Source organism: Nanorana parkeri, unplaced genomic scaffold, assembly GCF_000935625.1.
Source record: "Nanorana parkeri isolate BGI_ZX_2015 unplaced genomic scaffold, ASM93562v1 scaffold478, whole genome shotgun sequence".
Lineage (NCBI taxonomy): Eukaryota > Metazoa > Chordata > Amphibia > Anura > Dicroglossidae > Nanorana > Nanorana parkeri.
This window is the reverse complement of record NW_017306746.1, coordinates 1049911-1064739: the sequence shown is the minus strand read 5'-3', so window position 1 is coordinate 1064739 and position 14829 is coordinate 1049911. Positions and strand designations below refer to the sequence as shown.

Sequence of the window (14829 nt, the reverse complement as noted above, 5' to 3'; positions counted from 1 at the left end):
TAGTATTCCATCACTGGAGCCCCCCTTTTTGTTAAAATTATTTTTATCCGATCGATTAATCAAAACTTAATAATCGGCTAACTAATCGATTTTAAAAATAATCGTTAGCTGCAGCCCTACTTATTTGTAATTGTGGAACTAGGCCAGAGAAGGGGATTTATCAAAACTGGAGCAGACAAAATCTGGAGCAGCTGTACACGGCAACCAATCAGCTTCACTCGTTCATTTTCAAATCTTAACTGAACAAACTGAAGAGAGAAGCTGATTGGTTGCCATGCACAGCTGCTCCAATTTTTGTCTGTTCCAGTTTTGATAAATTCCCCCAGAGTGTTTTTTGATGGTTCTAGTTTGAAATGTACCTTGATGTCCTTCACTAAGGGCTGTAGTTGGGTAAAGGTCCACCACAGCCTTGGTCCGTGCCTATCCCTGGGTGTGACCATTGCCTAAAATACGTTGCGCTAGAAGGTGTCCTTCGTTCTCATCTCAGAAAGTTGGAAGGTAGGTACATTATGCACAGAGACATGCCTTTTCTGGAACTAACACTGCTTCTCAAGTTGGGCCAATCAGCTGTCCTAACAGGTCCTCTTTAAATCATTTAATATGATTTAGAGGAGCCAGAACAGCATTATAAGATGGTTGTAAAGGGAAATCAACATAAAGCACTATCAAACACAAAAAGCTCCAAAGCAATAAAATATTTTACTGTAGTTCAAAGTCTAAACAAGTAAATAAATCATTGCAAGAAAAGGGGCAGGACTAGAACTTTCCATTCAAAAACGTTGCTTGCATCAGATTCCACAGCTGTTCAATCCACTATTGATTTTGCAATGCTTTCACAATCAGAATATCTGCTATGCTGTTTGATGAAACCTGAACACAGGGAGCCTGTTAACATTGCAATACTGTATACAGTATTACATCATTGTTCTTACTGGTGTTTGTGCTCTATGCCTTTGGTTATACTGCAATTCAGTTCTTACTATATGAATAAAATATAGTTTATTATTGACTGAGATGCCATGTTAGTATGCCTCAAATGCACTTTAACTTGTATTTTGTGCTATAAGCAGCTAGATAAATCAGGGTCATAGTGCTGGGTGGAACCTGAAGGTCCTGATCCATCCTCTGACTGAGGCCATTCCTACAGTATATGTTTATGTGGAGTAATAAAAGCTTAACAAATTGCCCATGGGTTAATAACTACCTTGTGCCGTTTGCAGCACTGGGACTAGAAACAGAATGTATACATTTATCCAGAGTTTTAAACAGAGTAAGGAAGTGTTACAACCTAGGGTTGCCACCTGTCCGGGATTCACCCGGACAGTACGGATTTGAAATCTTGTGCCCGGTTTTCAAGTCAGTGGAAAACCGGACACAAGATGCAGACAGACAGGGGCAACCCTGCTCAGCCCGGTTGTGTTCGGCCATCGGAGAGTTAATAGAACACCGGCTCCGACAGCTGCATTCAGCAGAGAGCACAGAGCGGCCCCGCCCCCGTCACCAGCTGACCACAGACGGAGCTGGGGGGACTGCAGGACACCGTGCTGTCCTGTGAAAGATCACAGAACACGGAGTCCAGGAGAAGGTAAGCTGATGGGGGAGGGGGGAATCACTAGCAGAGTGAGAAGTGACCAGAGCTCTACCACCACCACCACCCTATGCTGGACAAAGGGGGGGGCGGGTGATTCAGAGGAGTCAAACTGAGGACTCATCTGTCATCAGAGGGGTAGGCCAATAGTTATATCCCTCATATATCCCCCTCGCCCCAGCCCATTGCGTTACTGAGCCCCGCGCCCATTGCGTTACTGAGCCCCATGCCCATTGTGCTACTGAGCGCTGCGCCCATTGCGTTACTGAGCCCTGCGTCCATTGCGTTACTGAGCCCTGCACCCATCGTGTAGTTTTTTAGGGACACATAGAGCTTTCTTTTGGTGGTATTATCACCACTGGGTTTTTGTTTTTTTACTATATTAAGGAAAAATTACCAAAAAATAAATAAAAATAAAAACAGTTTCCCCTATATTAAATTATAAAACATTTATTATTACCCAATTTTTTGGTAAAATATAAAAGACGGGGCCACGTCGGGTACAAAGACACCAAATATGTCAAGCCTTAAAATTGTGAGCGTGCGCGAAACCTAGAAAAACTACCATCTAACCGGTGTAAAGAACGGGCGTGTTTTTTCTGCCCGTGAGCATACGCTAAGCTGGAAAAAAATGCCGTCTAATGACGGCAACCCGCCCGTGTGAGTCTGCCGTCCATCCCTTCTTTCACAACGGGCGTACGGCAGGAGAAAAAAGGACTGAAAATTTTGAATTTCTTTTTCCCTATGAAATGTTATGTAACTTTTATTATCACCCCAATTGTTTGGTTAAATATAAAAGACGGGTTCACGTCGTGTAAATAGACACCAAACATGTCAAGCCTTAAAATTGTGCGCGCCTGCAAAATTGCAGAAAACGACCACACCCAAAATTGGCCATAGGTGACGGTCATCAGTTTAGTGTTATCAGTAGTTAATGGCCCTAAAATTATTGCGCTCACTGGGACGTTTGCAGTAATATGTAACATGTGCGGCACGATAGGCGGAATCATCGTTTTTGCACGTAGGCGCACCCGACGCATGTTTGCGTGTGTATGTGGGGGGAGGGTATGTTGGACTTTAAAATGTTGGGTTATTTTTAAAAAAAATTATTTGTGACTTTTTTATGCTTTCATTTTTTTAAAACCTTTTTTTTTTTATACTTAACTTTATTGGCATCATGTGGGGGGGCTGAGAAACACCTATGTGATAGCCAATTCACATGATAGGTCCTCTTTATTGAGACATCAGGGGTCTCTAAGACCCCTAATGTAACCTAGGGAACCCCAGAGAAGCTGAGGAAGCACAGATCTGCTTCAGCAGCTTCTGACCGCAATCTGTAGCGGGAGAGTGACACTGAATGCAGGAAGTGATGTAGCATACATCACTTCCTGCATTCAGGGGCCGAGAAGAGATCAAAGGGTGATCGTGTACTGAGCTCCCTTTGTTCCCAACTGACAGAGTCGCCGTGCCGGTCCCTGCCGCACCAGGCACGCGCACAGTCTTCTGATACCTGCCGGCGGCCATCATGGTGATGGACGCCGGCAGAGAGAGGAGGGGATAATCACCTGGCGGGATAAGGTATGCCGCCAGATCCCCTCCTCTCTCCTGATACTGTCGGCGTTCGGTCCATGACCGAGCACCCGACTTTTCAGAGGGGGATGACACCAAAATGACTGTGAGGCCACTGCACACACCTGCACCTAATACAAGCCATTGGGCGTCTCTAGAGACGCTCGATCGCTTCAATGTAAACAGAAATCACTGGCTGTTTACATTTCTGACAGTTTCCCCACTCGTGTGCGCGCCGCAAAGGATTGGGGGGAGGGGAAGGATGTCTAAGGATTCCATCCTGCTCCTATAAGGGTCTCATCCGGCTGTTCAGGAACGGCCAATGGACAGGAGGTGGTTCATTTTTTAAATGTTTATTTTACACTTAACTTTATTGCTATTACATAGGGGGGCTAACAACCCCCTATGTAATACCAATTAGGACATGACAGGTCCTCTTTATGGAGATATTAGGGGTCTTTCAGGCCCCTTATGTCACCTAGGGACCCCAGTGAAGCAGCATTAGAATGTTCGGGTCTCACTTGAAGAAAAGGTGGCAACCCTATTACAACCCCATCAGGTTTTTATTGGTGGGGGTTGTGGGAGAAGCACTAGATTTGTCAGTAATCATTTTCTTTGATGTGTCAAATGTTCTTGGAGGCGCTGCTTTCACACAAATCTAGGGACACCCGATCTGGATAGGGGGTCTCAAGTAGAACCAGATATAGAACAAAAGGGAGGGAATCCCTCATGTTCCTTCTGCTAAACCTCTAATCATCCACAACTGCTAATTATTGTTATGTGCCATCTCCTTCTCTTAATCCAAAACATGTGAAAGGAACTAAAACACAATGTAACTCATAAGCCCTGATGGTGGGGGATATTGTGGACCCCCGAAGTGCATTGGCTGGTTTGCTCTATTGATCTTCATAAATAAAATAATGGATGGATGAATGGACAGCACTATCTTTGGGAGGTGTTGCAATGTATTCCCTTGAAGGAGAAGCAGGGGAATGGTACTTTTAGTCTTTGGAGCTACCAGTGCATGTTGGCGCATCAGCATGCCATGGAGCACACAGCCAAGGTTGGCTACCATAGGGCTCCAGAATAGACAATGTCATCCACATGAAATGGGTTAAGCTCACCATACAGCTCAATTTCCCCATCTACACTAATAGCATAGATGGAGCAATCCCTGCTGGAACGTAGCTGCTTGAATACCTGAACAGTCACGGCAACCAATTAGCCGCCCGGTTCCTTTGAGGGCCAACAGGGCCACCCACAGCTTGAATTTCACCAATTCACAAGAATCAGCCAACATGTTAGCAGTGCATTGCCAGCCTAAAGTGAGCCATACACTCAAATATTCTATTTTAATTAAAAATTTAACAGAAAAAAATACAATAGATTCCTCCATCAACATTTACAAGCATTGATCGAGGAATCCCCGCTGTTTCCTGTGTATTCTGACGGAATACCCAAACTGAGGTGACAGCTCATTGGCTGCCGTCTCTGTTTGTTCTAAGATTTTCAGACTGGCTCCTTCGATCAGCTGAGCCAGGGATGCCGGCCGAAAGGGTGCCAACAGCAGCACCCACTGTGCATCATTTACATAATGTATCGCCAGCTTTAGTGTCATGTCTGGTGCTATTTACATCTTGTCATCACCACTCTACTTCATAACGTACATTTGGAGTTGAAGTTGAAATATAACTTGAGTTGAAGATAAATCTAATGGCTGAAAGAACCGCTGGAAGCAACTTACATTTTCATGCTGGTGGGTGTTCTCCGACTCATGGAGCTGTAGCAGTTGTTGCAGTATGTCTCTGTGTAACCACTCTCTGTGCTGCGGATATACACCATCCAATTTGCCATCTGGCACTGTGGGTTTGCTGTGATCTGACTCAGTCTTTGTAGCATGTTGCGTAGTTGTTATATTTGTGCTGGTGTTCCTTCTGTCCTCCCACAGAAAAAAAGTGAAAACGCATACAACACTTAGTCATGACAACAAACAACGTTCAGTTAAAATTAGAAACAGTAGAAATGGGGACGAGATATTCATTAATAATAATAATAATTATAAAAGGGCTAGCAATAATCTGTGTCTCCCATGTCAAATGCAGTAGAAAGTTATCATGGCACACTCACAAGCCAGCATGTAAAACAACTTGTCTCACCCAGTATGACTTGCTCCCCAGTCAAATGTACACAGCCTCCTTCACTGTTAGTTTACCAGGAAGTGTAATAAAGGCTATACTGTGTTTGCACAATTCTTTTAGACAATTTGTTAAGTCAATTCCCCAAAACAAGGCAAAAGATGTACAACAAAGGGTTTATTTGTAAACAATTTGCAGGGCCAATTATCTTGTGAATCTCTGTGAATCTTCATTCTGTGCGAATAGAGGCGAAAACACACATTCTTAATACATTTTCTTTTCAGGTCAAATATAATGTAATACTGCAAGATGGCCACTACATGGAGCTGAGCAGCATAGGATACAAGTACTTATTTCCTATGCTCCACAGCTCCATCTAGTGGTCATCATGTGGTATAACAGTACATTACATTAGACCTGAAAAGAAACTACACTAAGGGGGATATTCATAAAAGGGTGAAGAGTTTGGAGAAGGCAGGAGAAGTGAACAATCTAGGACAACATAGCTGATTTGGAAAAATCCTCCAATTCAGCTCACATTCCAGTTCAACTATGTTGGCCTAGATTGTTCACTTCTCCTGCCTTCTCCAAACTCTTCACCCTTTTGTGAATAACCCTGTAAGAATATATGTTTTTGCTTCTGTTTGCACAGACAATGTTTGCAGAAATTTGCAGGATAAATGGCTCTGCGAATGGCTTAAAAAATAGAACCCATAGTTTTCGCTATTAACTACAGTTTATTCAAATCTATTACTAATCCAATTATTAAAGCAGATGTAAACTGAATTACATTTTGTTTGCTGAAACACGATGTATCATGAATGCCATTTTTGTTTTCACAAATTACTTGTTTTTATCTTTTTAATTCTTTGTGGCATCTCAGTGCTGCTAATCTTCAGCAGCCTCTTTGTGACCACTTCCTGTCCACATACACTTCCATGATGGCTGCATGGCATTTCTCAGGGTGGGTCTGCTGATGGTGAAAATAGTGGACCACGTCTGTGTGATGTGTGTTGAAATGGCCACTTGTAGTCTCCATCAGAAGCCCATGTCATCCCATCAGAAGGGTGATGACACAGCATTGCAAGTATCAAACTACACAAAATGCCTGTACAAGGATCTTCAATGGACATTTTGGAGAGGATTGCATCATGTGCACATATACATGGTTTTGCAGAAAACACAGTGATCTTTTTGGTATTATACAATATACATTCACTGAAAACAGTGGCTGGCTACAGAATATATCAAATGTTGACACACATGTATAATTTTTATTTTAAACCGGACTATGGCAATGTACAATGCAATAAATGTTATATGCTGCTGAGTTTTGCCTGTACTGGGGTTGTTGCTGCACCTAGACTTCAGGAATTCCGACAGACCCCAATAAAACAGGATCTGGGACCCTCTGCAGGATCTATCTATCTATCTATCTATCTATCTATCTATCTATCTATCTATCTATCTATCTTTCTTAGGTGGTTACCCATGACCTTTCCTGCTTTGTTAGCTTTGTCAGCCACAATCTTTCCACAAACATGTCAGACACTAAAGAGATACAGTATGTACACCAAGTACCTATTAGCAATACAGGATAGGTACAAACAAAACAAATAGAAATATTCACCTCTTGGTATTATCATCCTCTGTTCCCTTTTTTACCCCAGGAGTGGAAAAGACTGATAAATGTTCCAAGCTGGAGTGGGCATGTTTGTGTCTATTTTCCTGGACATCCAGGATATCCAGATGGGAGACGTGATCATGTCCCAGTTCTGCATGATATATCTCCACAACCTGCAGACCAATAGTAAATCCAGACATTTCTTGTTTATCATTGTGCTTGTAGTAAAACGTTTCAGTCAATGAAAATGCTATACAGCCCATACAAATTAGTTCAAGCCAACCACCATTCCATCCACCTTCCTCTTGAATGGCACTGTCCAGAGAAGCTCAGACGTTAGAGTAGATTTAAAGAGGTAGAGAGGCAGGGCCACCCATAGTCAGAATTTCTGTCAGTTCAAAGGACTTGGAGGAAATTCTAACATTGTATTCCCATCTTTACCCTATTAATTGATTTGGACTTATTTTTAGTATGAATTATACAATAATTTGAAAAATTGATGGCATTTTGTAACCACTAATAAGAATTATAAAATTTAACACAGTAAATGAGTAAAAAGTTAAATTACATTTTATAAAATTTCTCCTAAGGGAATCACTATATAATCACCATAGTAAAAAGAACATGATCTGGTTTATGTAAAAGAGTTTTTTTTTTATAACATCCATTGATAAACATCTAAAAGCTTTGTAATTTTTAATCAAGGACAATAACAAGTCCTTAAGGCCTCATTTACACGGGCAGCCGGTCTGAAAAACAATCCACAGTGGCTGCCCAGCGTTTAGGAGGCAATATTTGCACCTCTTGAAGGAATATTTTTGGGATTCTAAGGGGGATTTGTTCATGGAATTACCATGCTGTAACCATGTTCCACGTGCTTGGTTGCAGCACAGTCCTGTGCACTGCCTGCCAAATGCAACATGCTATATATTTTTCCCGCACCAGGAAACAATGCATTGTGGCCACGGCAATGTATACAGCACTGTCCAGCTTAAATGCTAGCATTGCAGGGGACTGTGGAACAGTAAAACTGCAGTTCAACAACTTGATTTTATCACCCCAGCTGCCTGTGTAAACAAGGCTTTATTCTCTTAGGGCTAATTCACACCAGCTCCAGTGCGTTCCGGTCCGATTGGTGCCGCATTATGGTTGGCTCACTTTGTTTTGGAGCGGGAGGGTGCATGGCGGTGCATTGAAGTCAATGGCACCACAGCAACGCCCTCTGGCCGCAGTGTGATCGCCCGCACTGGAACACGTGGCACATCAGTGCCTGCGTTCCGGTCCGAAAAAAATAGTGCTTGCAGCATTTTTTCTGACTGCACTCGACCTGAAGGCAGGCATTGATGTGCCACGTTTTTCCGGAACGGGCGATTGCACTGCGGCCAGAGGGCGTCCCTGCGGTGCCAGTGACTTCAATGCACAGCCACGCCCCCTCCCGCCCCAAAACAAAGTGAACCGGTCGCAATGCAATCCAGTGCATTTCGCCACCAATTGGGCCGGAACGCACTGGGGCTGGTGGGAACTAGCCCTTAAAGCCCATTTCCACCTTTGCAGAGGTATTTTTTTTTAAACATATGCCAGCAATGTACACTGAGTGTACATGAAACAGACATATGTAGTTGATGTCTATGAAAACAGAAACTTGCATTTTTTGTCAGCTTTCCTCCTGATATCCTCATAAATGATATCCCTAAAAATATCCCCCACCAGCCCCCCCCCCCCCCCTTCTGGACAGTGTATTGTGTGTAAAGCCAGAGCTGGTGTTTACTGATCATGTTACAATGGGTGACAAAGAGGGGGAGCCTAATTACCAACTGACCCTGGTGTCTGACTGAATTTCCAGTGGAGAACATTTTGAATTTTTAGGCTTCAGGTCTAATAAATCCTTGATAAAAAAAATTAAGAAAGCCTGCAATGTGAATCATGAGCCCATGTATACATCCTGCAATGTGAATCATAAGCACATGTATACATCATCACTGCACCCACAATCAATTCTAATCACTTACAAGAATTACTATAGTCCACAAGTCCACCTTTTGGACATGGATTTCGTTGTGGCTCACAGTCTGTAAATATATATGGATACTTACTTTTCTATCACTATGGGCAATATCTGTTGCATATGCAAAGCTATTGGACTGTTTCCCGAGTCTGTCACCAAAAGCTGTGTGTCATCTTTTTTGCATCGCAGTAAACGAGTGCACAAGTTTGCATCTATGCTTTAGAATTGACTAAGGCCGGCTTCTGTCAAGCAACCTGACCAGATTTGAGTGCACAGAGTCAGTTACTACAGCAAAGTTTTATTTTCATCACTATGTGCAATGCCATTGAATGTGCCAATTTGCAAGAGTTCATTATATCAGGCTTTATATTGCTCTGTGATCAGAAAAATTCCCATCTTGCCATCTCCGCTGGCATTAGAGTGGTTTCTATTCTATTCTATTTTATGACAAATCAGCACTTTGTGGATTACAAATCAATGCCACCATGTTGTGGATTACAAATTACCGTAACATCTATGCATATGCATAGTTGGCATAATGTTTTTAGGCAACAAGTACTGTGTCATATTTCCAATATTATCTGATCGTTCAAAACAGATTTTTTTCTTGGCTATAGGCTTGCATTCATGTGTGCTTTCTTCATCAAACTTTCTGAATGCCACATTATAGATCCATATTAACATCTTGCATATATTATACTTTGTAAGCGGTTTTATTATTACATTGTCTGAAGTTTGTACTTCTGACTCCCCATTTGGCAAATGCATTTATTTATTTACCTATGCAGCACTGGGGGTCCCTGGTTCAAATCCCAGTCAGGACACCATCTGTAAGGAGTTTGCATGTCCTCCCTGTGCTTGCGTGGGTTTCCTCCGGGTACTCCGGTTTCCACCCAAACTCCAAAGACATGCTGGAAGGTTAATTGGCTAATGTCTAAATTGGCCCTGTATGTATGTATGCGAGATAGGGACCTTGTGACTGATGTGAATGTGCAGTATGCAAAGCGCTGTGTAAATTGCCAGCACTATATAAATACCTGTAATAAATAAAATAATGTATTAAATATACTGTATGTGAACCTAATAAAAAGCTTGTTTTCTAATGGATCACATTCTCTCGAATTTCATCAATAAAAGATTCCTTTCTATTGATATTTTTGAGAAAAGGGGTTTTGTAAACTTTACTTCTTAAATAATTTAATACCATATGAGTTTGAGGGGAATATTTAATAGATTTTCTTATATTTAAATTGTGTCATTCACCTGTACTTTACCGAGGCCAAGATTTTTCAGTAAAAGTGTGAGCCCCTGGTAAGTCAATGTGTTATTTTCACCATACAAGTGAAACAGCTGCTGGAGGTAGTACCCTTGTTCCTTCTCTGCCTCCTCCAGCAAGGTGACATTATCCTCAGCTGTCCTGACCAACAGGTCTTGTTTAGGGGGCTCTTGTCTGCTTGATGTGACATTCTGTAAGTGTGGTTTTTCCTGACATGCAGAGAATGAGCAGAATATCCAGAGGCTGGAAACAAGCACAAGCAAGACCCTATGGAACAGCATCTGAGAAAAAAGAAAAAGAAATTTAACAAAAATACAAAAGGGGGTTAACAATGGTTTTGTACATAGTTTATTTATTTTTTATTATTAGAATTGTGTTTACTAGGATTGGTGGAGGAGATAGCTCCCACTAATGTTGAGCGTTCATTTTCTTGGATTACTTTTTTGTATGCTCGTAAAGCTATAGCCATGTATTGGAAGAAATCTACTCCTCCCACTATTTCATTCTGGAAAAAATTAGTAAATGACAATTTGACTCTTTCAAGACACATATTATCATAGAAATACATTTTTATTTGATATAGGTAGCGAATGTTGAGAGTCATGTGAAGGCTGACATTGTGACCCCTCCATCTGAAAACACTAGTTGCCTGGTGGTCATGCTGATCTAATGGTGCTAATACTATAATGAGGCCTTAAGGATTTGTTATTGTCCTTGATTGATTTCACTTGCTATTTATTTGCTTCAGGTCAGTGATTCAGACAATCCTGAAATCAAACACAGCCAAGCAACTACCATACTCAGACAAAGGTCTGAAGTTCGCTCATTAAAGGATTATAAAGATTATAACGTTATCTAAAACATTCACTTATCAATGCGTACACTTTTTAAGTTTGTAAATGTTAAAAAAGACAATTAAAATCAAACTGACGGAAAACCATAATAAAAGAGAACACGTAAATCATTTCTATAATTGTCTGTTCCAAGAAGCAATATAAGGACGTGGCTGATAAAAATAGGAATCCATTTTATTACAGCAGATATCTTATTTAAGTCACGGCTACAATGGACAAATATTACATATTAATGCATACTGATAAGTATCAGATGGGATCAACTATGGCTTGCTGTATGACCAGCTCCAGACCCCAGATAGAATACAACAGACTACAGTATGATACATCACTATAATTCAAGTATACAGTACTGTAAAAGAAGGGGAGTTATGTGAAATAACAAAGCTACAGTGGCAATTATTCTGAGATTTTTTTCCTGTATACTGGCAACAAATTTACAGACATTTCATGATGTATTATTTTATTTTGAATAAAAATGCATTCTTGTTAAGAATTCTTAGGAATTATAACAAAGTGCATGTAATGGATCCAGCAATAATGAATGAAGCATGTCTTTGCTTTGTTACAGTTAAACATACCAACATAATAAAGGAGAACTATGGGGTGAGTGAATTAAACTCCACATAGTTAGAGCCGATGTGTGACATTGAAACTGTCACACGTCGGCTCTATTGTTCGGGAAGTGAGCGAAAACATACCGTCGCTGGCTCACTTCCCGATCACCTCCCTGCAGAGAGCGGTGACTATCCCCACAAGCTTACGGGGGAGGGAGCAGGCATAGCTGGCTCTGCCTCTAGATAGGCAGAACCTGCTGTCAATCAGCCAGCGGTTTGGATCTCGACAGTATTGTCAGGATCTGTCCCAGCTGCGGCGCTTTCAGCATATAGGGGGCAATATATTGAGTTTTGGGTCACAGGAGGACACAATATATGTCCTCCCGTGACCCTAAAGAGAACTTAGGTTTAGGTAAATCATAGATTTGATCGACTAGCATTCAGCCACCAAAGCATGCTGCACAAGCCAGGAGCTGGCAACTCCTGCGTGAATCTATATGAGCTTATTGGACATGCCATTCCAAATCCATGTGCATTTATATGGCCTATGTTAAGTGTATGAGTAGGCCTACGTTTTGTGGCCATTCAGTCAAAAGAGTATTTGTGAGCAGGGCCGGATTTACTCTCTGCTGCCCCAAGGCCAGGTTCCTCAATGCGCCCCCCCTCCGCCAAAAACTCCCCCCATGGAGAATGGCAATCGGATGGCAGGGGTGGCAGGGTTGGTTTTAATTTTTAAAATTTGTATTTATCTTATCTTTTACTTTTTTTTAATAATGTTTTTATCTTATTTTTTTAATTTTTTTTAGTTATAATTTTTTATCTTATTATTTTGTACTTATTTCATACTTTTTAAATTATTTTTTACTTTTTAATCACCTTTTTAATTTTCTATTTCAATTAATATTTCCTATTATTTTTTACCTTTTTATTTATTTCATTTTTTTTCAAGTTTAGCTTGATTTACCTCCACATATGAAACATCTTTTTTTCAGTAAGAGCTTTGAAAATGTGGAATATATTTTTATAGTTATAGCTAGTTCTAACTAACTCTGTAGGTTGTCTAAAAAAAAAATCTGGATGTGTTTCTAGATGCACAAAACATAACTGGCTATTAATTTCCATAAGTGATACTACTATAAAATGGTTGATCCTGTGAATATCCTGTTAATAGGGGATCAGGAAGTTTTTCCTCCTGGGAGCAAATTAGATCATTGAGTGTTTTGTATTCCTCTGGATCAGCTGTGGTTCAGACTTCTGAGGATGGAAGTTTTGAATGTATGTAATTTGTTTTTTGGTTGAACTCAATAGATATGCGTCTTTTTCTCAAGCTGTGTAGGTATATAGCTATTGTGGTGCAATGGATGTGTATTACAGTAAGATATTCAGCCAATATCTTCCTTTTTTTAGCTTTGAATAAAGTGGGCAAGAGTTTGAACCTGTTCTATATTTTTATTAGTCATTAGGGAGCAATTTCTCCACTTATTTTATTTTTTTTAGAGATCTGGGAAGGTTTAGAACCTTTGTTAATTTCTTGTTGTGTTTGCATTCCCATTAGCAAGACTCCTCACTTCCTATCTCAGTGACACTTAGACACGTATGCCCAGGAAAGGAGGTGAGTTAAAATCTCCCAAACAACATTACAAAAAGTTAACAGATGTGCTAACTCTTCCACACATTAAATATAAACATAGGAACTACAGAAATACATGATTACATGAAAATCTACATGAAGAACATAACATCACTTAAATTACACTACCTTAGAACAGGCAGTACAAAACCAAACTTCTAAAATCACAAGTGGCTAAAAAACACACACAAAGACAACAAAACAATATAACAACATACCAGGATTCTATCTATGCAGGATATGCACTATTGAAATAACTATAGTATGATACATACCAGTTGTGCCTGCAATTTTGGTGGATTCAGTAAGGATTTAGCTGCCTTTAGATGCTCCTTCCTTACCCACAAGCAAGCTGTCACATATCCCACCCTCATTCACATTAAAGCTGTGCTGGCCAATGCTGTTTGCTTTTCCACCCCTACATTTGGCCATTGGAATACAGATTTAGCCTTGGATGGGGGAAGGGTGCGGAAACCTAGCTCTGACTTCCATAGACAAGTTAATGTTTAATATACTCATCAAAACATATTCTAGTTTTAGACTGTGCCTTTGCCAGTTTTTCTCCGAAATGAGTAGATTATATTTTTGTAGAAAGAAATTTTGGAGAGGCTAAATAGCATTTTACATAAGAAAGATCACAGACTGATGGTGACTGCTCTGCCTGCACTCCGTACAGCTGACAGAGGCTTGTTGGCTAGGAGCCTCGTCTTGTGTGGCTTCATACACCTTCTGCGCAGTGTCATGATGTGGTTGTCAGGCATTAGGAGGGTGGCAAGCACCCCATTCTGATGCCTATGTTTACTGATTAAAAGCAAACCTGTGCCATTGCTGACCTCCTTATGAAAATGCTAACTTCCACAGTCAAGTTGATCCTTTAACTTCAGGACTTACTGAGTTATTGATTTTCCACAAACATGTAGGAAAAGAACTACTGACAAGCATGCTTATTCCAGGTCATTGACTCAAAGTATTGAAATCATGAATTAGATTGACTATTAAGGAACTAGCATTGCTATGCAGTGACCAGCAATGGCAGCCTCCATACTTCTCTCTGACATGATTCCTTTAAAGCACTTACACCTACATTCAGAGTTGTGAAAAGATACATATCCATACAGTAAAGACTAGCCGCAGACCTATACTTACCATTGTGTATAGCAGTGATCAACCACTCGAAATTCTCTCCTGCTGCATAGGCATGGTATACAGTCCACTACAGGCGCATAAAATGATAATCACGCCAAGATTTACTTGTCACTTCCTCTCATAGAGGTAAAATAAAACTGGACAAATTCCAAAAGGTCAAGTTTCATCTACCAGGAAGTGATAATGTGTGACACTGCTGCCACTCACTGGGAGAACTAGCTGTATCCAGCAGTGTCAGGTTTTACAGATTACACACATACCTGGTTAAGAAGCAGTATCAGGTTTTAGAGATGACATGCACAGGTGGTTAGTAAGAACCAGATCTTAGTCTCCATTCACACCTAGGTGTTCTGTAAACGAGTGCTTTGATGCGCGTTCACGGAACGCGTCAAAAACACGCCAGGAAAACACGGGACGCCTGTAGCAGAATTTGCTACATGAGCTA

At 40.8% G+C, this 14829-nt stretch overlaps 1 protein-coding gene across 1 annotated transcript in view; it reads right to left on the bottom strand.

The window, feature by feature from the left end:
• The window catches only part of SLC39A5 (solute carrier family 39 member 5), a 32451-nt gene extending 18026 nt beyond the window's left edge, over positions 1 to 14425 (bottom strand). The window contains exons 1-4 of the mRNA XM_018560784.1: positions 14385 to 14425; positions 10185 to 10478; positions 6923 to 7089; positions 4902 to 5091 (exon numbers count right to left, since the gene is read on the bottom strand). Of these exons, the coding sequence (XP_018416286.1) occupies positions 4902 to 5091; positions 6923 to 7089; positions 10185 to 10478; positions 14385 to 14387 (654 nt within the window). The 5' untranslated portion in view covers positions 14388 to 14425. The remainder of the gene's footprint in view (positions 1 to 4901; positions 5092 to 6922; positions 7090 to 10184; positions 10479 to 14384) is intronic.
• Positions 14426 to 14829: the final 404 nt, after the last annotated feature.